Genomic DNA, 24,807 nt, shown 5'->3' on the forward strand with positions numbered 1-24,807 from the left:
GGAATTTAAAATGCTCAGCTCAAAAGATGGTCATGTAGTGGCAGGTGAAAAATGTTTGTTTACCAGTAGATCGTAGGTGGACGGCCAATTTATTTCTCTAATTTGTTGGAAGTCAAAATCTGCCGGGGGCGGAGGGAAGACTGCATTTTGAATTCATAGGCTATTTACCACAGCGTCGGCTTTGCCTCTCCTTCCACCCTGGTGTACCTGGGCTAATTTTTTCCTCTGATTTAAATAGCAATCTAGTTTCTCTGGCATCTCAATTTGAGGGAAGATTGGACGTTGTTTTTCAAAGGGAATTGCAAGTGTTTCACTCTTGTCTGAAAACAGATTGTGGCTTCTTTCCCAAGGATAAGCTTAGAAATTACATATAAATCTCAGGGTTTTATTTGTAGCAAAATGTTTTCAACTCTCTTGTCCACACATTAGTATAAATGAATAAAACAGAGAAGAGGCCAGGAAGCACCCTGACAGACAGTGTGTGCTTGTTTCTGATCAGCTTGCGGAATCTGCCATTCTGCTGAACACATTTTGTTTACTCTAGGGCTTCAGATTGTTTTATTGCAGATTTTGTAAGCAGCGTGACCATTTAGGACTAAATGCATCGAAAAGCTTTTGATTGGGAACAAAACACTCATCTGTGAGGAATAGAAAAGTCGCTTTCAAAATAACAGTTCATTTTGAAATTACCTGATAATGACAGATGTTTTTTAGATGTTGTTTTTACTCATTGGCTTTGATACACTTCTCTTTCAAGAGCTCAAGTGCACATTTTTAAACTATTCAGTGCAAAGCTCCTCCGTTACTTCTTCCTCTCACTCTTCTGATGAGCGTTTTGCAAAGGAACCACATTAGGGAATACCATCACCAGCCTGATGCAGCAATTGTCTCCAGAATTAAACACTGTAGCTCCTCGAGGCAGGAAGGGGTACTGTCTAGAAGGGGTACTGAACAAGACCCAGGCCGATCAGCTTGTGACAGAAAATACTGCCATTTCATAGCTCAGCTCCTGAGATGAAAAGGAGGTTTGTAACCGTTGCCCACCTAAATGATCTGACAGTGTGTTTCAGATGTTTCATTCTTATTTCTGGGACCAAGTCTGGTACCTGTTTTTGGATATGCCTTAGAGCTTTTCACAGTCCTGGATACAATAAACATTGATTGATGGTTGATCAATGGTTGATTAGATTTGCATTCCTGGAGCCAAGCAAAATGATCCAGCCCTCTGGGTTTGGCCAATGTCCATTTGAGTTTTCTCTGGTCTTGGAATCCCTTGTCTTTGCATCATTTCAGAAGGTGACCTTCAATTCTTCTCATCTAGTCTTCTGGGGTCCGGTGACTGAGGCCTCCCAGGGGCTGGCTTGGTTCTTCTGTTGTTACTCTATTAGATTTTAGTGCAAATTCAAATCTTATAGTTGGGAAGGAGTTTGTAAGCCAGTTGGCTGAAGCATGATGGGAGGGTCATGCTGCTTGTCCACCTATAACAATTTTTTTTGCAATTTTTGATCTTGTGAGTTTTTAAATGTTTTAGATATCAGAAATGTAAACCTTTTGTTAATGAGTAAAAGTTTTAATCAAAAGAGTTCTTTCTAGAAGTGATGATAATGGAATTACACATTAGCTCACTACTGCCTTTATTCCCTTTTCTACACACTGTCTCTTCAAAGATGCATATATTTAGGGGTAACAAGTCACCGTTGCTCGAGCACATACCATGTGCTGGCTCCCGGGCTGAGGATTGCCTGTGTCATGACATTCAATCTTCACAATATTTAATATTCTCATTTTAAAGATGAAGAAATTGATTTCAAGAGATGTCAAGTAGCTTGCCCAAAGTCTAATCAAATCAATCCAAACAAATCAAACCTAAAGTCATATCTAATAGCCAGATGTGAATTTGAAACCAGACAGGATGGCTCTAAAACCCTTCCATCAAGCCACTCTGCTCGATTACATATACTCATTTGTGATCCAAATTTACTTAGATCTGAAAGGAGCTGTGGCCTCTTCAAATAAAAGTGCACCTAAAATAGTATCATTAAAAACCACAATAAGAAGATGAATCATGTGGAGGCCTTCAAGCTTTTAGAGACAGTAATTCCCTCTTGTCTACATTTATACCAAGTCAACGTTGCCAGTTTCTTTAACTTTTCATTCACTATTAGAAGAACGCAGGGCCATAGTTGGCCAGCTCTTTGGAGGAAGTGGCCCTGTCTTGTGTCTGCCAGGTTTCTTATTCCTAAGAGTTGATGTTGAGTCCGTGTTAAAAGAGTGGATCAGAGCAGACGCAGAAGAATGCACCGGTTTTGTTCAGGCTGCCCGTGCTGAAGCGGGCTCATTCGGAGCAGGTGTTGGGTCAACCAGATGGCAACTGTGACTTGGGACCCCAAAGCAAAAACAGAGTGTGGGGGAAGAAAAGCAGTAGGATAAGAGGATATTTATCTTTCTTATCTATTCTTCACTGGGTGCTATTTTGCATTGTCGGTAGACATCACTGTAAGCTACTTGAATTCCTTTTAGAATAAGGAAGGATAAAAAGAAACGATTGCTTATATAATCACACACACACACACACACACACACACACACACACACACAATATTAGTTTGACTTGCCCTGGGAATGAGATGCATTAGGAAAGAGTGTTTTCATCATCAGAGAGGCTGCTGATTATCAGATTCACAGCCAAGGTGGTGAGGCACTGAGCTGAGATGGTCAGAAGGGTTGGACTCTCTTCATGCCAGAGTTGACCCTGGTGGTCTTGGGATGAGCCTCGATTGTTCCAGAGACTCTGGTTTCTTTTATTTTCTTTTTTTAATATTTATTTTTTAGTTAGAGTTGGACACAATACCTTTATTTTATTTATTGATTTTTACATGGTGCTGAGGATCGAACCCAGGACCTCACATGTGCTAGGCGAGCACTCTACTGCTGAGCCATGAGCCTTTGCCATGCTGGTAGTTTTCCTCTGGAATGTAAGACAGTCCCCCTTAAGAAGGTAGTGCTGTTGCTACAGACATGCCGAAAGAACAGAAGTGTTGTTGCCTTGTTTGTTGAAAACAGTTTTACTTCTGTTCATGCATTTGAAGACTATTAAAAAAAAAAAAAACAGTCACAAACAGTCACACCTATCACACTGTGTGTTATATTGACCTTGTCGTCAGCTCACACTCCTGATTCTCATAGGAAACTTCCCAGCCTCCATTTGTGCAGCTGGCATTTTGCACCTGAATTTAAGACTTAACGTGACTCACTCCCATTTTCATAGAGGAGAATCAGACACAGGGAAGCTGTGCTCCTTCTTGTCACCTCCTACCTTTTCTCTATCTTTACCAGGACCTCTTCATTTTTTGTTGTTTACACCAATCTTCAGAGTTTTTTCTCTTCCTATGCTGGTTGACTCCATTGTATCCTTGACCAAATAGTACTGGGTGATTTATAAAGTACAGAATTTATTTCTCCACCAGGCACGGTGGCACATGCCTGTAATCCCAGGGGCTCAGGAGGCTGAGGCAGGAGGATCGTGAGTTCAAAGCCAGCCTCATCAATGGTGAGGCACTAAGCAACTCAGTGAGACCCTGACTCTCTCTAAATAAAATACAAAATAGGGCTGGGGATGTGGCTCAGTGGTTGAGTGTCCCTGAGTTCAATCCCGGTATCCCTCCCCCCCACACCCCCAAAAAAAAACCCAAACCAAAAAAACAAGAAATTTATTTCTCACAGTTCTGGAGGCTGGGAAGTTCAAGATGAAGACCCTGTCAGGTTTCATGTCTATTAAGGATGCAGTCTCTGCTTCCAAGATGGTGCCTTAAACGTTGTATCCACTAGAAGGGAGGCACACCGTTCTTCACATGATATGAGAGCACAAGAGCACAGAGAGAGAACATGGTGCTGAGGATCGAACCCAGGACCTCACATGTGCTAGGTGAGCACTCTACCGCTGAGCCATGAGCCTTTGCACTTAAAAATCTATTTTTAAAAGGCACTAAACCACCTGTCAGGGCAAAGCCCTCATGGCCTAATCACCTCTTCAGGGTCCTACTTCTTGAATGTAAATTGTGCAAGCATCATTGGAAACAAAAAACTAGAAGTAGAACTATCACAAGATGCAGCAGTCCTACACTGGGTATAGACCCAAAGGAATTTGCATCAGTATCCTGAAGAGACATCTCCATTGCATATTTATTGTAGCACTATTCACAATGGCAAAGATATGGAATAAACTTAGGTATCCATCAGCGAATGAATAGATTATTCCCAATAGAAAGAGGTGATAAAAGTCTGAAGTGATACCTGCGCCAGTTACCCTGATCTGATCCTTACAAATTGTATATGTGTGTCAAAATGCCACACGGTACCCCATAAATACATACAATCACTGCGTGCCAATTAAAAATTAAAATAGATTTTAAGAACCACCACATCCCCCACTTCTTATTACTATTTCATGGGAAATTAAATTTCAATGAGTTGTGGAGTAGACAAACATTCAGACCGCAGCAGAGGAGATTTTTCACAGTGGTCTCAGTGTGGAAGTGTCTGCAAAAATAAAATAAACAATTTTGTGGGTGACTCTTATTCAATCTTTAAACTGAATGGCTGCCTTTTCCTGCATCTTCATGTATTCTGTCGTCAACCTCAGGAGGAGAAGAGGAAGATCCCTATAAGGCTGGATCAGAATCCAGCAGCCCAGCTATCACTGTGACCCGGGAAACCCTTGTTTTGTTGGCTTGGGGGTAGCACTGGCTGCCCACCTCTTATGACTAACTCTCCCTGGCCATGTGCAGGGTGTCAGTCAAGAGGTGGGTCTGTAGTGTTACAGAGAAAAGTTTCCTTTGCGGGAGGCAAATTACTTGTTTTTGCATTAGGAGAGGGGGATTGGCTTATGGATGGCCCTTTCCCCCCTGAGCCAGGCTTCTTAACACCAGAAATCCCTCAGAATCTTGTTTATAAATAAGGAAACTTTGAGAGATAAGGGGGAGCCTGATGAAAAACTTCTTCCTGTGAACAGCATGTAACACAAGGTAGAAATCTTTTCTTTCTTTCTTTCTCTTTCTTTCTTTCTTTCTTTCTTTCTTTCTTTCTTTCTTTCTTTCTTTCTTTCTTTCTTTCTTTCTTCTCTCTCTCTCTCTCTCTCTCTCTCTCTCTCTCTCTCTCTCTCTCTTTTTCTTTTTCTTTTTTTTTTGGTAGTCGATAAGTCCCTGTCAATCAGGGCTGGTGACTCAGGGAACAAGAAAGTCTTGACTTGAATAATGGGTGTGACCCTTTTTGTCTCTGACATCTACATCCCTCCCAGTTCTTGACAGAGGTCACTGAGTGACAAAGAGCAGTTTGGGTTCAGTTCTCCAGAACTTCATGACTCCAATTTATTTTATTTTATTTGACAAAGAAAAATTGTCTATATTTATTGTGTGCATGCTGTTGTCTTGAAATCAGAACTTCATTATTTCTCATCCTCATCAGTATTCACTCATTCATCCATTCAGCAGATGTTTATTTGGTGAGTGCTTGATAGGATCAGGGTCTATAATAAAACCCTAACAATGGATTTCTGCCCTCAAAGAGCCCCTGTCTGGAGAAGGAGATGGATGTGAATTAAACAGTCACACTGACAAATATAAAATTGCAAAAAAGTGGTGAATGATTTGAGAGAGGATGGATAGAGAGACCTCAACACGTCTAATGGTTTCTTGACCATTCAAGTAGCCCAACCCTGCATTTGGTAACTATTTGTATAAATAGCTTTAGAGGATTTGAAATTTTCATTGAATGCTCATCTGTGGTGCTCCAATATTTTATCAAGTGCATGTGGCATATTTATCAGAAAGGGATTTTAAAATAAAAATAAAAGAAGATAATGGGTTGCACTCTTATACTCCCGTCAGAGAGTTCATTAATTTGTTGACTCTTTTGAGATGTCTATTTTTGTCTTTAGCTCATTATAAAGTTTAAGGGACAAACTAGTTCGTGTAGTCTTTCCATTAAAAATATAGATGTAAATGTGGAAAAAAAAACATACTAATGTTTACGGAATGCTGTATGAACAGCCAGCCTATTTTCTAGCAGTATTTATAGATCAGGAAACACGTTAATTATTGCCATGTTGTTTCTGTGTGTAATCTCAGCCACTTGGAAAACAGCAGGAAGAACTTGTGTTTCCATTGACGTGTGGCCTTTTGACTTTTGATGTTAAATTCTAAATCTCAAAAGAGGATTGTGTTTGGCTGCATGTAACAGACAGTGGGCTTCAGTGGTTTGCCTGAATCCGAGTCTATTTTTACTCATAGCCCAGGGATGGTTCCAGACCCCTTATCTTTCCTCTCTGCTGTCTTTGTCTTTGTGCTTGTTTCTTCATGGCCACAATGTGGCTGCTCTTGGTCTCACATCAGAATTCTAGACAGAAGGGAAGAGGGAGGAGTCATGTCTCCTACGTCAGAACTGCAAAGGAGTGAGGGGGAGGGAGGCTTGTGTTCATGAATCAAAAATGTTTCCCTGCTCTCTCCAGCAGACTTTGCTTCTCATTGCCAAATATGGGGTGACATGGCTGCCTGTGCCCGTAAGGGAATCTGGAGAATCAAGTCATGCCTTCCAAAAATCAGGATTCTTTCAGCAAGGAAGACTGTGAGAATGGATGTTGGGTAGGCAACGTGTGTCATGAGAGACTTCTAAGTACTTCTTATCAAGTTCACCAAAACTCTGTAATTGAATAAGACACAGCAAAGGTTTTAGGAAATGCTCATCATTACGGATGTGGCTTCTTTTGTCCATTTTTTTGACCAACTTGATTACTTCCTCATTTTTACCCATATGATGGCAGACAAAGAAAGTGTAATAGGAAGTACAGAAAAATAAGCTCTGCCGTTCTCTTGCATGTGGCGTTATTTATGCCTCTACTTGTGTTTTTGTATGATCTTCAATCCTTACCCCCACCCCAACCTTTTGGAAGGCATCATTTTAAAGCCATTTGTACTTAATATACAACGTATAAAGCTACTTATCCAGAACCCTGCCCAAGGGGGATGCCACTGCCTAGCATGGAATCCCCTTCCCTTAGGACATTCCAGGTTTCTCTGTAAGTGTGTCGGCATCAAGCTGTATATTCTATTCTATTAATACTTAACTTCTCTCTTTTTCTTGATGTGAATAAAATAAACTTGAATAGAAGTTCTAGAATTTCCTTCCTTCCTTCCATGCTTCTCATGGATTGAATCATTCTGGATCGCCCTTTGATACGCAGCCCACACTTTGGAGATCACTGGTTTAGAGGGCAGGAAGATTATTTGCACATGGAAGAGGGGATCAACTATTAAGGGCTGATGAGGACCCCAGTCTCTCCTTTCAAGATGGCACCTTGAACTCTCTTTTCCTCACATGGTGGAAGAGAGAGAAAAGTAAAAAGGATCTGAGCTAGTTTCTTCTAGCCCTTTTAAAAGGCACCAATGACTTACTCATTCCCAAAAGGTCTTAACTCTTAATACCACCACAATGGGATTAAGTCTCCATGTGGATTTTGGATGGGACACTATCTTTCAAACCATAGCACCCTATCCACTGCTTAACCTCTCTGGTTCTCGCTTTGTAATGTAAGGATGTCAGTACTCATTGTCTAGGGTTGTTTGAGGATTAAAAGAAATAGTCTATGAAAGAGTGTCATCCAGTTCTTGGAACTTAGTGAGCATTCAATAATGAGTGACAATTAGTTTTTTTTTTTTATATATTAATGGGTAGGAATAAGGTGTTTGAGTTAGCTTCAATAAGTATGCATAAGATTGGGGAACACTGATGGTTTCCATTGTGATGGTCAAAACCAGAGTAAAACAAACATGGCCCCTTCCCATCAACTAATATGTCAGCAGGTGTTTCCTTTGTTCCAAGAGTATTAAAACCCCAGCACAGTGAATCCCAACATCGAGTATATCCACAAGACACTAATTAAAAAAAAACTATAAATAAATTACAGAAATATTAGTAGAGTAGAAGGAGGGGAACAGGGTGAGGGAAAGGGCAGGAAGTGCTAGGGACTGAATTAGAGCAAATTATATTTCCATGCTTTTGTGATTACATCAAAATATATCCTAATGTTATATGATATATATATATATATCAACAACAACAAACCCCATCAGTTCCAAGTGTATTTTAAGGAAAATGACATGTGTGTTAAAGTGGGTTAGAAGTCACAGTCTAGAGCTTACATGTCCTTTATTCTCATTAAGAATGAAAATGGATTGTTCTATAAATAGAACACTGGGATATATATATAAGCTGTCCTGTAAGTAGGACATTGGGCAACTATGTTATCTTGGATGCTGGGACAAAATGGATTAAGGACAACATAAGCCCAGCAGTAGAATTTCAGAAAAGATGCAGTTTTCTAGTGACCTGTGATGACTGAGTGTACCATCATGCCCCGATTCCTTGTACATACGGATACTTTGGGGTGATATTTAATAAAGAGCACTGATTAGATCAAAACGATGAAAACATCAACATTGAGGATCTGATGCCTGAAACTGATCAATTAATATGGTACAGAGAAAAGTTCACCTTTTAACTCCAGAAGTTCCCTGGAATGTTGACAATGACACACAGCATGACATGGAAGACAACAGAAAGGTCTTCGAGGCTCATGTCCTGTGGGTGATTCTTTCTTGCAAGCCACATTTTTGAATCCTGATAATGTGATGGCCTTGTACTAAGTGCTTTTCATGTCTCACCTTGTAGAATGTTCATGGCAACAAAGCCGGTGTTATTTCGCCCCATGACTTACTCACTTATGAAGCCTGGAGAAGTGCAGAATCTTGTCCTCGTTCCTTTGAAGGGGAGGTGGCAGGGTGGGGACGTGAACCTCTGCCTCCTCCAGCTGGAGTTCTTAACTTGCATGGTTGCTTCAGGGTTCAGCTGTCCTGTGCTTACAGCTCTGTTAATAAAGAAGAAACATTTGCCTAAACAACACACCCTAGTGTAATCTGATTCCCTGCAAGACTTGAGATGCATAATTTTTTCTTAGTATCTGATGTCTATCGACTGTTAAATGCTAGCAAAGTCATTTATGAAGGAGAGTCAGTCAATCCAGGCTACATCAACCCAGGAGTAGACTATTCTCTTGTTATTTTGTTCTTCATTCAACAGAATCTTAAAAAAAAAAAAAAAATCCTACAGGTGCTCATTTAAACACCGACTTCTTAAAGTAGGAAAAAGTGATATATTTAATTCATTTTGCTTATTCCTCTTTCTGATAGGAGTTTGGGTAGAATAAGCATAATTTATGAGTCATAGATCTAAAATAATTTTCAGAATTTCTAGTTTCAAGTGAATGTATTTTATAATAAAAATGAATTTTTTTAAAAAATTCACAAAATGATCCTTTGAGTCGTAACCACATTTAAGATACCTCCAAAGTCTGATTATGCGAGTTAAGATTTTTTCTTGGAGTTGAAATCAAATAGTTTTGGGAAATGGCATTAATTCTTTTAGACTCCTTGAGCATAGTGTTATAGCCCAAATCCCAAATCATCTGATATTCCTAAAAATCATGAGCAGGAATCTGAGCTATAGGTGAAATCGAGTCTTATGTGGAAAATTTAGCTTCACCCATCCTAGTCTGGCTCCAACCCTGACCAGATATTATCTACATGTTGACTTTTGCTCTTACAAAAAAGGGGCTGGGTGAAATACGATGAATTTTTTGTACAAATTCATCACTGCTGCCAAAAAAGAGGGCACCCCTCCCTGCCAAGAAGTGAGCAGTTACCTCTGTTGGCAAATTCAGCAACTGCTCTTAGGGAGCAATTGACCAGAAAATTCAAAAACTTCTATCATGTGCTAGACTTCGGCCTTTGTTTACTTAAACATTATTTCACCTAAGTGTAAAACACACTGCTAGGGCCCTTTTAATTTTTTTTTTTTAAGATTTTTAATTCAACTATAAAGGCAATTCAAGTGAGAAACTTCAGTACGCTGATTTTGTTCTTTGAGTCATTGCACTGTAATTAGCTGAGTTGGGTTTTAAATGCAGCACAAGAACATCTTCTTGTCTGTTTATGTCAGAAAAAAATGGCTAATGAGCACTTATCAAAAAGATGAACATTTTTTTCATTAGATTAAGTAAAATCAAAACAGATTTTATAATGTACTATTATGTTTCAGCGTGGAATAAATTGAGTAAAATAGCTAATATCTTCACAGTTCCCTGAGAATGTCTATGCATGGCAGGATCCACCTCCCCGCCCCTCCCCCACACACCTAGACTTCAGGAAAGGGCCCATGTACAGCAACTCTCTTTGGGACATTCAGGCACATTCCCCAAAGGGTTCGGAATGGTCTTAATATTATTTGTAAAATCTGAACGGCAGTGAAGCCTGTGTCACCGCTGGTTGTCTTTGCATCATGCCACCTTCTTTAAAATTGTTCCTAAGAATGACTCTTCTCCACTGTCCTCACTGCAGTCAGTCAAAATGCCACCGGGGAACTCAGCATCCTGCAGAGCTTTTTTTTTTTGTTCTGAGATTTTTGTAGTGCTCTTGTGGACCAGGGTCAGCTTGTGTGTTTTCAAAAGTCACAGATGGTAAAGGCCGATCCCTTAGGAAGGTTTATGGTAAAAATGTAAATGTGTAAGACCATGATAAATGTCACTTGGATGGCTGGTTATTGGAAGGTCACCAAGGACTCTTAAGTCATGGCTTTTTCTTCTGTTAGGTGAGAGTTATAAAGTCCACGCGCATGCCAATGCCTACTTGGACCTGTCCACATGTATATGCATATCCACAAGGCAGCTAACCTAACAAGCCATTATGTGAATACAAAGGATGCCCTGATTTGGATCTGGAGGGCCCTCCTGTATCCTCGTATTAAAGGTTTGGTCCTCAGTGTGGTGCTAGTGGGAGGGTGTAGACCCTTTCAGAGGTAGGGTCTAGTGAGAGGTCTCCAATTGTGGGGTTATCCCCTTGAAAAGAGGATAGTTGCATTTTTTTTTCTGGGTCAATGGATCATGGTCTGAAACTTCTACAACTGAGCCCAAATAAACCTTTTTATAAGTTGATTGTCTCAAGTATTTGTTACAGTAGCAGAAAGCTAACCCACACAGAAGAATCTTGCTTTCCTCAAGTCTTCTGAGTTTTCATCAGGATGAATGGACAAGAGAAATATTCTTTGTCTATTAAAAAAAAACGAAAACCTGCTCTAAACACTAACTTAGTGTAGTTGTATAACTTTTGTCCACATAGCACATTTTATGGGAGGAAATTTATTGAAGTATAACACATTCATAAATGTAAGACGCTTGATGAAGTTTTATAAATTCTGCAAAGTAACATACCGATGTCATCACCCCTGGCCAAAGGCTTAGAATATTAATAACACTATAGAAGGCTTCTTTATGTCCTTAGTCATTATCCACCACTCAAAAGTAAATACCATTCTGATTTCCATCACTGTAAATTACTTCTGATGTTTATGACTTTATATAAAGGAAATTGTGCAGTGTTTGTCTTCTTTCCCTCAAAATTACGTCTGTGAGATTTATTAATGTGATTCTGTGTAGCAGACAGTCATTATTTTTCATTGCTGTATCATATTCTGTTGTATGACTCTGCTGTCATTTGTTGATTGGTTTGAGTGTTGATGAAAGTGTTGTTTCTTGTTTGATGCAAACAGGAATAGTGCCTCTATGTATCTTGTGTGTGTCTTTTGGTATACATATGTATGCATTTCTATTGGTTTTATACCCAGGAGTAGAATTGCTGGATCATAGCACATATGCATTTGTAATTTTAGTCGACACTAAAAATAGATTTCTAAATTATATGTAGCAATTTATCGCCCACGTCCCATGTGGGTGACAGAGTCAGGGTCACTCCGCGTGAATCTGGGCTGACAATGAAAAGACCACACAAACAAAGAAATACCTTTTTCTGGGTTCAAGGGTGGCTCTGAGGCTTCAGCTCCCATGTTGGAGGGCAAGGGGAATGAGGGAGGCAAGAGGCAAGAGGCCAGAGAGATAGCACATCCTGAACCCCTGTTTTTATTTAGAGGGTGGACATTCCTTAGAAAATTCCATCCAAACAAGGCAAGGGGGTTCTGTTACAGCAAACACAGGGGTCAGGGAGCCCAGTACCATTGGGTAACGCCCACTCCCAGAGCCACACTCCCTTGGGGAGCAAAGGTGAGGCCCACCTGCCTTGCCCTTTGTGCGATGGTAGCTCCACACCCCCATTACTCAAGGCTAAGGGGCCAGTGCTCAGCTCCTGTTCAGGGCAGCCCCCAACAGCAATTTATATCGCCACCACCAAAATAATAAAGTTCTAGTTATTCCACATCCTCACATACGCAAGAGAATCATAGGCATTCTGAAGAGTTTAAAAGGAAAACCCTTGTGTTTTTAATTTTAATTTCCTTGATGATCAATGATGTTTAGTTGCTCTTACTGTGTTTATTGGCCATGGGTATCCCCTTTTATTAAGCCTATCAAGTCTTTTGTTTATTTATTTTTAAGTTGGGCTGTGTCTTTTTTTCTCATTGATTTGTAGATAATCTCAACACATTTTACATATGTATTATATACTTATGTCTTTTGGTAAACGTGAGTTCTTAAATTTAAAGAAATTAGATTTATTCATCTTTTATGGTAAATGATATTTGAGTAATTTTTTAAATTGACAGACATTGTTTATATTTATCATGTAGGACATGAGGTTTTGGAATATAGGTGCATTGTGGGATGGCTAATTAACATATGCATCTGTTCACATACTTATTATTTTTTTGTGTGGGATGAGAACGCTTAAAATCTACACTTAGCTATTTTCAAGAACACCGTACATTGTTGTTAATCATAATCTCCATGTTGTAAGATAGAGCTATTGAATTTATTCCTTCTAACTGAAACTTTGTATTTTTTGATGAATCCCTCCCACACTTACTCTCCTGCATTAAAACATTATTTTGTTCACCCCAATGTTACAAATATATCCTGTATTACTTTCTAGAAGCTTAATTGTTTTTTCTTTTATATTTAGTCCTGTTATTCATGTGGAATTTCTTGGCATACTTTGAGATAGGATAAGATTTAATTCAAAATATCAACTATATTAAAAATATCTTTTCCTTCATTGGTACTTGTTTTATAAATTATGTGGTCTTATGAGTGAGTGCATCTGTTTTTTAGACTCTCTGTTCTGTTCCATTGATATATTTATCTATCATGTGCCACTTTTTTATACCACTGTGGTATACAGTGATACCACTATTTTAACTATACTTTATAATAAATCTTGATTTATTATAAAGTTCTTCAACTTCTTTTTTAATATCTGTTTTGGCTGTTCTAAGTCTTTTGTCTTTCCACATAAAATTTTAGGATCAGTTTATTAATTTTCATAGGCAGGTTAGCTGGGATTTTAATTGGAATTACTTTGAACATGTAGAGCAATTGGGAGAATTGACTCTGACAATACTTGGTCTTCTAATCCATGGACATGGTATATCCTTCCATTTATGTAGATTTTCCTAAATTTCTCTCAGTAGTGTTTTGCAGTTTTCAATGTACAGCTCTTACACATTTGTTATTAGGCATATTCCCATGGGATGCTTTTGATGCTAGCTATTCTTAGGTAGTTTACATTATATTAATTAAAATGGTATTGTTTTAAAAATTTCACTTTCTAATTGTTTAGTGTAGTATTGGGAAGTACAGTTGATTTTTAACTATATCTATATCCAATGACTTTGATAATTCTTATTTGACTTTTTAATTCTTGTTCATTAATTTATTTTGAATATTATGTTAAAATCATATTCCTTGTGAACCATGACAGTTTTTTCTTTCAAAAGATTTTAACTTTAATTTTCTTTGCACTACCAGTATAATATCCACGAGAAGTAGTGATTGCAGACATCCTTGTCTTTCAATCTCAGGGAGAAACATATCAATATTTTAGCATTAATATATTTTCTGTCAGTCTGAAAAAGACCATTGTTTCATTAGTTTAAAGATATTCCCTTTTATTCCTAGTTTGTTGAGATGTTTAAAAATCATGAGTGAGCACTGAATTTCATCACTCCCCCCCTTAACATATATTTAGTTACTACTATATAGCTTTTCTCATTTACTTAGTCAATGGGGGTGAATTTTATTGATTTTCAAATATTAAACCAGTTTTATATTATTGTGATATATTAGCTTAGGATTTATTCTTTTTACATATCACAAGATTTGATCTCATAATATTTGTATTTGACTTTCCCAAATTTTTTCATTTATTTTATGAGAGAGAGATTGACCTGTACTTCTTTCTTGTAACACTTTTCCATTATTGTTAAGTTGTGTATCAAGGCCTCAAAATATGAGTTCAGAAGTGATTTTATTTTATCTGCTTTTGAATAATTAATACAACATTGATTTTAATTCCTGAAATGTTTTAAGAATTTACTGATGAGTTCCATTAGGGCTGGAAGTTTTCTTTGTGGGTAGGCTTTTAATTACTGACACATATATTTAAAGGACAAATAAAGGTTTGGATTTTCTATTTCTTCTTGTGTCAGTTTTGATAAGTTAGTATTTCTCAGAATGAATTTGTCCATCTCATCTGAATTATTACATTTATTGTTCTCAAGTTATTTATACTATCTCTTTTTAATGCCTTGAAGATCTATAGTGGTGTCCCCCTTTTTTTTTTATTCTGTATGTTGACAGTTTTTGCCTTCTGTTTTTCCTTTACAACCTTACCAGGATTTTAATCATTTTAACCTCCCCCCCACCAACAACCCACTTAAAAAAATACTTTATGTGTTCCTCTTTTACAGATATTGGCAAAATGTGACTAATGGGTCAGATGTAAACCATCACCTGTTTTTATAAATACAGTTTTATTGGAACTTAGCCATATCCATTTGCTTCTATACTGTCTATCTCTGCTTTTGTGTTACAATGGCAGAGAACTCCATATAGATATTATAACCCACAATGTCTAATATGTTCACCATCTATCCCCTCACAGAAAGATTGACTACCTCTGCTCTATTATGATTTTTCCATTTCATTGACTTTTCCCCTCATCTTTACTATTGTTCTCTTATGCTTTTCTTTGATTTTAATTTGCTGTTTTCTTCAAAGCTTCTTGAGATTACTGATTTCCATCCTTGGGATTTTAATTAATTTATATTTTTTATCTACACACAGAATGTCTGTGACTCACAGTTCATATTAATATTTTCTTTATCATTCTGTTGAGAATATTCTTATTTCCAATATGAGTTCTAATTTGATGCATAAGCTATTTACAACTTGATTGATTGACTTTCAGGCATTTGGGGATTTTTAAAAAGTTCTTTGTTGTTATTTTTATTGACTTTAAAATGAATTCCAGTGTGGTCAGGGAGCATGCTTGTTTGGTTTTATTCTTTGGAATTTGTTGAGACTTGCTTTATTGTCCAGAACATGTTTTATTTTGGTAACTGCTCCATATAAAAATACAATAGTTGTGTACTGTGTTAAGTTAATCATGTTGTTCTAATTTCCTTTATTTTAACTAATTTATTTTCTGCTTGTTCTTTTATCAAAGAGAGGAGTATTAATGCTACACAGTGTGATTGGGAGTTTGTCTAATGTGCTTTTGGCTTTCTTAATTTTTGTTTCTTGTGTTTGAGGATATGTTATGAGATCTTCATTTTGAAATTACCTTTTATCTTTATCAAAAGCCCTTCTTTTAAATGTAACAATATTTCTTAAGATCTATTTTTTTCTGCCACTAGCATATCTATACCAGCCTTCTTTTCTTATTAACATATGCCTTCCATCCTTTTATTCCCAACTTTTCTGCATCTTTCTATTTAAGATGTATTTCTTATAAGTAATGGATTTTTAAAAAAATTCATCTTGACAGTCTTTGCCTTTTATCTGGAGTATTTAATCATTACTAATGTAATTATTACCATTTTCACTCAATTCCTTTATCTTGCTGTTTTGTTTTTTGTTGGTCTCATTATTTTTTTCTTTTACCTCAAATATTTCTTTTTTAGGGTTGAGATTGTTAAGCACTTTTTTTCTATTTAGGGTACTATCTTGGAGGTTATGCCATGAATCCTTAATTTATTGTAATCATTGTTGAATTAGGATTGTTATCACTTGCCCCAAAATGCAGGTACCTTATAGCACTGGAACCAAATGTACTCTCCTATCTCTTCTGCTACTGATATGGGAAATTTTAATTCTATATCTCTAAAGCACAGAAGAATTTTTGTTACCATTTTAAATAGTCAATATTAATTCAAATTTATTCACTTCTCTACCCTTTCCATTGCTTTTATTTTCTGCATTATTATTCTTTCATTGGGAATATTTTTTCTCTTGCCTAAGGAGCTCCTTTTAGCATTTCTCCTGTTATAGGTCGACTCAGGATGAATTTTCTGTTTTGCTCATCTCAAAACTATGGCTTTCTTTTCATTTTTGAGGAATAGTTTCCTTGGGCATAAAATTCTAGCTCTGTAATGATTTGAGTACTTGAAAAATGTCATTCTTTTGTGCTGTCCTCTGTTGTTTCCATTGGATAATTCCATTGGCTCCTGTTGCTTTGAAAGTCTTTTTCTTTGAATTTGATGTTCAACTGTTCCAGATGGAGCCAATGGGAGCCCATGACATGGGCTCCTTGAACTTTTGGCATACCTCATGGTCTTAGAGCATTTCTGACAGGATGCTACTTTCTCTGCCTCAATGTCTGAAACAGTCATTTCTTCAAAGAGCTATGTTTCCCTTTTGTGGAGAATGGCATTTAGAAATTAAAATCTGGACATTAAGGGCTACTGGAGTGCCTTTGGGTCTAGGCTCAACAGAACTAGGGGATCTTATCTCCAAAATCTCTGTCTTGATTCTGTGAGTTCATATCAATACTCCCAAATTCTCTCTAACACCAGAAGATTCATTTTAGTCTTGCTTTTTTCTGTACAGTATTTGCAAGTTCTTTCTGCAGGTGAGAAACCTGGTTCATTCAAACCTCATTGTATTTACTCACTTGTCTGGGCTTCAAGTCACAAGAAGCAGACTAAGAATTGCTAACCCTATTACATTGAAAACAAAACAAAACAGAACATAAAAAAAAACACAAAAAGCTTCTAGCTATTGTTCAATTTGTTAACAGATCTTTGTGTCTTTAGACTGAAGGTGTATAGTCAAAAATATTTTTCCCTGTCAATGAGATTCATTTGAAATCCAGTAAAGTTCATTTGTTTCTGTTTATATTCCATTTTAGGTTTTCTCCACTCTTCATCAGAAATTTGACATCATCATCATCTTCTTCCAAAACATTAACATGGTTCCAAAACTCAAAATGACATAAAAAGGCGTATTCAGAACAGTGTTTCTCTCCTCTCCTCCTCTATCCACCTTGTTAATACTGGTTCATTGGTTTCTGCTTCAACCTTCCTGAGTTATTATTTTGTAAATAGAAGTACAGAAAATTTATTTATGTTATCTTAATTCCCCTTCTTTTTACACAAAATAACATACTATATATTTTTTTGCACTTTGATTTTTCCTTTTCACATCTTCTTTAGTCTCTTTTCTGCTATGTGATATTCATTGTGGGAGTGTTCTATACCTTATTCAACCAAATCTCTTATAGATGTTTTCCCCCAATATTTTCCCATTACTAACAGTGGTGCATCTTGTCATAGGTATTTTTGTGTGGTTCATCTTCAAGGTGTATTCTTATTGTGAGTTGAGGGCTAAAACTCACGATGGCTTTAGTAGACATTGTCACATTACCCTCCTTAAAGATTGGGACCTTCCTACCCACAATGTATCCATAGGGCCTTCCAAGGCCCTTTCAAAGGCCCTATCAATAGAGGCTGCTATCAAGCTGTGTAATGTGTACCAAATCTGATAATTTTGAGAAATGGAATCTCCATGTACTTAGAATTTATATTTCTCTTATTATGAAAGATGTTGTTCAGTTTTTCATGTTCAAAGAACTTGTTAAATATCTTTCTCTGTGCCTTGTCTGCTTGTGGCTTTTGCTTACTTTTCTGTGAGGGTTTTGACATCCACCCCACCCCCACCCCCATTTTAGAATTCTTCATGTGGTAGGAAGGATATTACTCTTAATCTCTGATGCATTTTAATCATAGTTACCTTAAAATCTGAGTCTGTGGGGCTGTTTTCATTGGATTTTTTTAAATTCCTTTGGATTTTTTTTGTCATGTATATTTCTTTCCTGGTAGGCCTTGTAGGTTTTTGTTGAATGCCAGATCCTGTATATAAAAAGTTGCAGAGATTCTGGAGCTATCTATTATGTTCTGCTAGAGAGAATTTGGTTTTCTGCTGAATGACAAGTGGCATGGTTCAGATACCTTTAACCTTGATCAAAGCTGATATAAGTGCCAGGCATGGTGGCGCACGCCTGTAATCCCAGCAGCTCAGGAGGCTGAGGCAGGAGGTTCATGAGTTTAAAGCCAGCCTCAGCAAAAGCAAGGTACTAAACAATTCAGTGAGACCCTGTTTCTAAATAAAATACAAAATAAGGTTGGGCATGTGGCTCAGTGGTCAAGTGCCCCTGAGTTCAAACCTCCCCCTAAAAAAATAAAATAAAAAGAGCTAACGTAGGTCAATTTGAGATTTGTACTTACTCTGAAGAAGTAGCCCTTTTCAGGTAGCAGGGGAAAAGGAACACAATAGTTCTTTACCCAAATATTTTTTTTTTATTTTTTAAGTTAAATAGTTTTATTTTTTAATTTGTTTTAATTAGTTACACATGACAGTACAATGACCTTGACATATCATACATTTGAATCAGATGGGATATAATATCTCATTTTTCTGAGTATACAGGTTGCAGAATCACATTGGTCATGCATTCACATATATACACACAGTAATAATAATGTCTGTTTCATTTATCCAATTTTTAATGGGATTATTTGTCCTTTTATTGTTGAGTTGTAAAAGTTCTTTATATGTTCTGAATACTAGGTTTCTATCACGTATGTGATTTGTAAATGTTTTTCCTGTTTGGAGGGATGTCTTTTCACTTTATTGCTAGTTTTGCTGAGGATTTTGTCCTTCTCAGAAGCTCTGCAAGCTGATTTCTGTGTCCTCAGCACTATGAAACTCCTATTTTCTCCATAGACTTTCAGTTTCGTGACGGTTGCTTGCTGCTTTCTCTGTCTTGTTCAGAGCTGCTGAGGAGCTTCAGGTGCCTGAGAGGGAGCTGCATGCAGTATCAGGCTCGCTTCTCTAACGCGCTTTTCTCTAGGATGGTATAGGCCTTTCAGAATTGTCTCCTCTTCCAGTGCAGCAAGACCACACAAGAGCCGAATTGCTGCTCTCTCTTCAGCCTTTATTCCCCATGTGGCAACTGGCAAATACCCCAATGAGGAGCAGCAGTGGCAAATGCCACGTGTGTCACCCTGCCCCCAGGAATGCAGCCTCTAAAGTCCTGCTGCCTTCATTATTTCTCAGTACCTTCCGACAGCTCTTCTTTTATGCTTAATCTGGCTTTCGTAGTTGTTCTCAAACAGAGGGGTTATTCTGATACTAGTTATTCCATCATTGCTAGTAGCAGCAGTCATCTTTCCACTTAGCACATTTCATTAAATTTGTATGGAAATGAGAGAACACAGTCAAATTGACAAAGCATTTTACAATTGACAGGGAAATTGGCTTGCTCATTCGCTGCTGGGGTGGGGATAAATTGGTACCACCTCTCTGGAAGGCATTAATTTATACCAAAAGCCTTAACACTTCATTTGCCCTTTGACCCAGCAATTTTGCATCTCGGAATTTATCCTAAGAAAATAATCATGAATACACGTGAAGATTTATTGGTAAAGATCTTTCCCGTGACCAAAATGGGAATAAAAGTCCTAAATATGAAACAATAGGGGATTTGAGAAATTCTGGTGCATCAATGCAATGAATATAATGGAATTTAATGCTACAGAAGATGGAGAATATCTAAGTACATTGGTGATTTACTATTTAGAACAGGAGATTATAAAACAACACAGACAGTCTGATCCCATCAGGATCCTATTAAAAATGTACACTTATGTATATAAAACTAGAATAATATACATGGAATTGTTAATACCGAGTATTTGGGGGTTGTTGGATTTTCTTCCCTTTGTAGATGCATATTTAAATGTCTCTCTATAGAGCATGATTTGTTAAAAAATTAATTTACTTTTGGAAAAAACTTAGCTGTTGACAGGCCCTCTTGATAGTGTCTTCTGGTAAACACCTTACACTGATGCTCTGAGCTATGTTTTTCTACTCTTAGGGACTTGTAGATTTCAGCTCACTGAAAATACTTCATGGAATAAAACACCTCCATATCAACATACTATAAATTCCTCCTGGTAAAATTCAGACAGAGGCTTCACCTGCTTCTGGCAGTGTGTGCCAGAAATCTTTTTAGTAAGGAGTTCTTTAAAAAGGTTCATAAAGTTTGTGACAAGGACCTGGATTATAAGGCAGATTTATTTCCTAATGTTCTTTTGGAACCTGTGGCCAACATTCAATGTAGTTGCTTTTGCAAAACTAAAATCCAGTTCTCTAAAAAAAACCTTCTTATCCACTGTTGCTTTCTCACTGAAGGTCCTCTCCGAAGCAGCGGGCACTATGGCTTCTTGGGTCTCCAGGATGCTTCCTAGAAATGCCTGTTCCTTGGCTACTTCATCCAAGATCCAGAGACATGAGGATTGTCATCGGCAGCACAAGGCCTACGGGTACTTCTTGCCCATCCAGACAAGATGGCAGGACAATGACCAGTATGGGCACGTGAACAATGTCGTGTACTACAGCTACTTCGACACCATTATCAACCATTACCTGATCAGGTAAGCATGGGTTCTGCAGCTCCAGAGCCTCACTTTGACCCTCTAAGGCATCCTTGGCTGGGAATTCAAGTAGAGCATCCTGGGACGATATCCCTCCATTTTTCTCTGCATGCCCAACTTTTTTTGTAGAGAGTCCTGTAGCTCAGGTTATTCCTTGGGAGAACAGAAGGACCTACATGTGAGTGAGGACTGTGTTGCAGTGCGTCTCCTGAAGTCTCAGGTGTTCGTGTATCTTGGTTCTTTGCACTAAATCGTCAGCAAATGCACAGGCTTTGAGTCTCAAAGAACTGACACGATAAACCACATCACGTTCACATGCTGGGCAACTTGAGCAGATATTAACATCAACCCTCAAGGCCTTTTTGTGAGAAAAACAGCTGCTTCCTCCACTGAGGACATCTAACAGGGAGAGGGAGGCAAGATGTGAAGATGCACATTGTGTCTTCTGAATGCTGATAACAATTGCCTTCTGATTGGTGTGTTTGCAAGACTGGTGCGTATGTATTTGGTTAATTTAATTCTGTATATGGAAGACTGTGTCCTATAGAGAGACTTATGTAAATAACCAACCTTGCATTAGCTGTGTGGTTTGATCAAGTTGTTGAGCCCGTGTTGAGTCGCCCCTAAAAATAACTCACATTTATCAAGAATTAAGTCCAGCTCTGTGAAGCGTTTTATACTCATCTTAAAGCAAGTCTGTGAGAGGGTAACAGAGACTGTCAGTGCTCTTGGATCTGGCTGGCAATTGCCAGTATCGACATTTTCTTGCCTAAGGACTTTCTCTGCCACCGGAATCCCTTTTGCAGCCAGACCAGAAATGCCGAGGAATGGGTGCCTTTCCAGAATCAGCCTTCAACTACTGGCTGGTGGGAGTCAGTGTATAAATTCCCAGCTTCCTCCCCTCTGAGTGAGATCACCCTGTGGTGTATACTTTACACAGGTTCCTGGGATTCCCTGGTGGGATTAAACTTATTACCTAGATTGGTAGCTTTTAAAAAAAAAACATTTTTTGAGATAAAATTTAATTTAATATTTTAATCATTTTAAACTATGCAATTCAATGGCTTTTAGTAAATGTTATGCAATCACTACCACCATCAAGTTCCAGAATATTTTCATCACCCCCAACAGGTAGTCCCATATCTGTTAGCCCTCACTCTCAATTCCCCTCTCTTCCCACCCATGGACAACCACTAATCTACTTTCTAATTCTATGGATTCGCCTATTACAGACATTCCCTAGAAGTGAAATCACACAGTCTGTAGTCTTCGGTGCCTAATTTCTTTTACTTAGCATGATGTTTTCAAGGTTCATCTATGTTAGGGCATCTCCTAGTACTCTGTGCCTTTATATGGCTAAATACTATTCCATTGTGTGGATATGCCACCATTTGTTTATTAATCGGTTGATAAGACAGTTGAATTGTTAGCTCTTTAGTTGAATTGTTAGCTCTTTTGGCTGTTATAAATAATACCACTGTGAACATTTTGTGTGCAAGTTTTGTGGTGGACATCTTTTGGAGTCTTTTCATTCTGGTCCCTCCCTCACTTCCAAAGGAGTGCTTAATCTATCGAAAATACCTTAGAGTTCTCACTCAGATTGCAGATTTGCTTCAATTTCTTCTTCTTATTTTCCAGTGCTGGGGATGGAACCCAGGGCCTCACACTTGCTAGGCAAGCTCTCTATCCCTGAGCTACATCTTCAGCCAACCCTGCTTCTTTTTTTCAAAAGGGCATGTGTGGTACAACCTCCACTTGGAGAGTGCCTGTTTCTTGTGAGCGGCTTGGTCCTGAGTCTGCACACTTATTTCCCTTTCTGTGCATCTGTCAGTAATTCCTCTAGAAAGCAGGTTACGCTTGCTTACCTGTGAATCATAAACTGTCATTTGCAGCACTCATTTTGGCTTTGAGGAGAATGTGTGCTTTGTACTTTAAAAATCCACAGCAAAAGGTAAAATCAGTATTTGAAGTTTAATTACCCATCATTTGTCAAGTGGGGAAATTTGATGGTGAATTTTCTAATGCATACGGGGCTATGCCATCTTGCTTAGGATCAGTCAGCCTTGGACCTTCTTTGGGTGAACTCTTAAGTCACCTCAATACAGCTGGTGTCGGTTTTTTTGTGGCTTTGGAACGTCTCTCATTTAAGAAGGGATGTCTGCAAACACCATGTTGAGAATGGTTGAGTCCTTTATCCAGTGGAGATGATTTCTGTGGGATCCGAATTTGTTATCAACTGCTTTTTACCAAGGTCTACTTCTGCCAGTTTGGGAGGTAGAGATGGAGGTTTTGGCAGTTTGTAAGGGAGAATTCCTGCCTGAATAGTGTCTTTTCCCAGGTAGAAGTCTAGATGTTAGGACATACTGACCTTCAAATGGTGAAAATACCCTGAATATTGTGCCCAGGGACTCATTGTTCATGATTTTGTAAAGAAGATGGACTACCTTTAAATGTTTTCTGAGAGATCTGAGAATTGTTTAGTAGGCCACTCATGGACTGTCAGAAGCAAAGCCATGGAGGAGAAAGAATGCGGGGACCATCAGGCCAGGAGGATGAACTTGCCTTCTTGGCCCAGGAGGACAGCAGGGCTGAGGCCGCAGTGGTGCATCCCAGCCTGAGCTGCACGTTGCTCTCCTTTTCTCCTGGTTTCCCAGGGTGGTCGGGGCTGTGCCTGAGCCAAACACCCATGGGCTCCCCAGAAACCTCCTGGCCTAGAACCTTCCTTCCTTGAGGGGGTTTCTCCAGGAGAGTGGGCCAGGGAGTGGTGGAGGGCCGGCTAGGGAGGGGGAGCAAGACAGCGGAACAGGCCACAGGCTGCCCAAGAGTTCCCATCACTTTGACACACGGAAGGGGTTAAGTCATTCTTGAAGAGTTTATCGCTCATCAATTGTAATTAAATATGTTTATATTAAATTATGTTCTGTAATTAATGTAAAATCCTTTAGCCTATGCTGTTATTAGAACCAGATGCTGAAGTACCAACAATATTTCAACATGACTGTGCTGCCTCGCCAGCTGTCTAACTGTAATTACTTTAATCTCAGCTTGTTATCTAATTATCACCTTTGTAAAGGGAAAAGTACTCTCTAATGCTTACTGATTGTTTCAGATGATGATGAAGAGCGGGGAACAGCTGTCAGAGATCGTGGGCCCTGCTTATCACAATGAAGGAAGTTATCCTGAAGTGTATTCAGGGCCAAACTGCTGAGGAGAGATGTGCCAGGCGGGAACTGGGGACTGGCCAGTAAGGGGAGACAGGTGGCATGCTGGTTAAGGGTACAGCCCCGTGGATAAGCTGGCAGGTGACACCTGCCTCCTCCAGCAAAGCCTGGGGACAGGGTTCTTAATCTGTTTGAGACTCAGTTGCCTCGTCTGTAACATGGAGGCCATAACTGTACTGGAAACCACCACTGGGGATTGTTACGAGGATTAAATGAGATAAGGCATTTGGGGCCTTGAGCACGGGGCTTGACAAATTGCACAGACTTAGTAAATGTACCTGTTCTTCCTTAAAAAAAAAAAAAAAAAAAATCTCAGTGTTGGTTTTCTCCATTTCTACCTTTGCCTTGATAGCCAAATCTAAAAGAAAGAAAATGGGTATCTGGATGCCAACAATTTGACATTATCAGTTTGTTTTTCAAATTGTGTTTAAGTGCTGACCTTTTGGGACTGAAATTTATCTTTGCACAGATTGTTCAAAACAGTTCATCACGGCTGGAGCCATAGCTCAGTGGTAGAGCTCTTGCCTAGTGTGTATGAGGCCCTGGGTTCCAAGCTCAGAACAACAACAACCAAAAAGGTCCCCAAACTAGCCGAGAGTGTAAATGAGTACTGTCAGACAAACCTTGAGGGTGCAGAGGAGAAGCAGCTCTGTCTTGGAATATCCAATGTCTGTATTAGCACTTCAGCCATTGATATGGTAACTAGTTCATTCCTAAATAATCTTTAAAGCAGATGTCCTCAGGATGTCTGTTAAGC

General features: G+C 38.5%; 1 protein-coding gene across 3 annotated transcripts in view; it reads left to right on the top strand.

Moving 5' to 3' along the window:
- The window catches only part of LOC101968734 (uncharacterized), a 168,011-nt gene that overhangs the window by 60,862 nt on the left and 82,342 nt on the right, over positions 1-24,807 (top strand). For all 3 annotated transcript variants that reach the window (XM_040284555.2, XM_040284554.2, XM_005327444.5), the window contains one exon: positions 20,588-20,829. In XM_040284555.2, coding sequence (XP_040140489.1) covers positions 20,612-20,829 — 218 coding nt within the window. In that variant the 5' untranslated portion in view covers positions 20,588-20,611. The remainder of the gene's footprint in view (positions 1-20,587; positions 20,830-24,807) is intronic.

The sequence above is a fragment of the Ictidomys tridecemlineatus genome, chromosome 4, assembly GCF_052094955.1.
Source record: "Ictidomys tridecemlineatus isolate mIctTri1 chromosome 4, mIctTri1.hap1, whole genome shotgun sequence".
Taxonomy (NCBI): Eukaryota; Metazoa; Chordata; class Mammalia; order Rodentia; family Sciuridae; genus Ictidomys; species Ictidomys tridecemlineatus.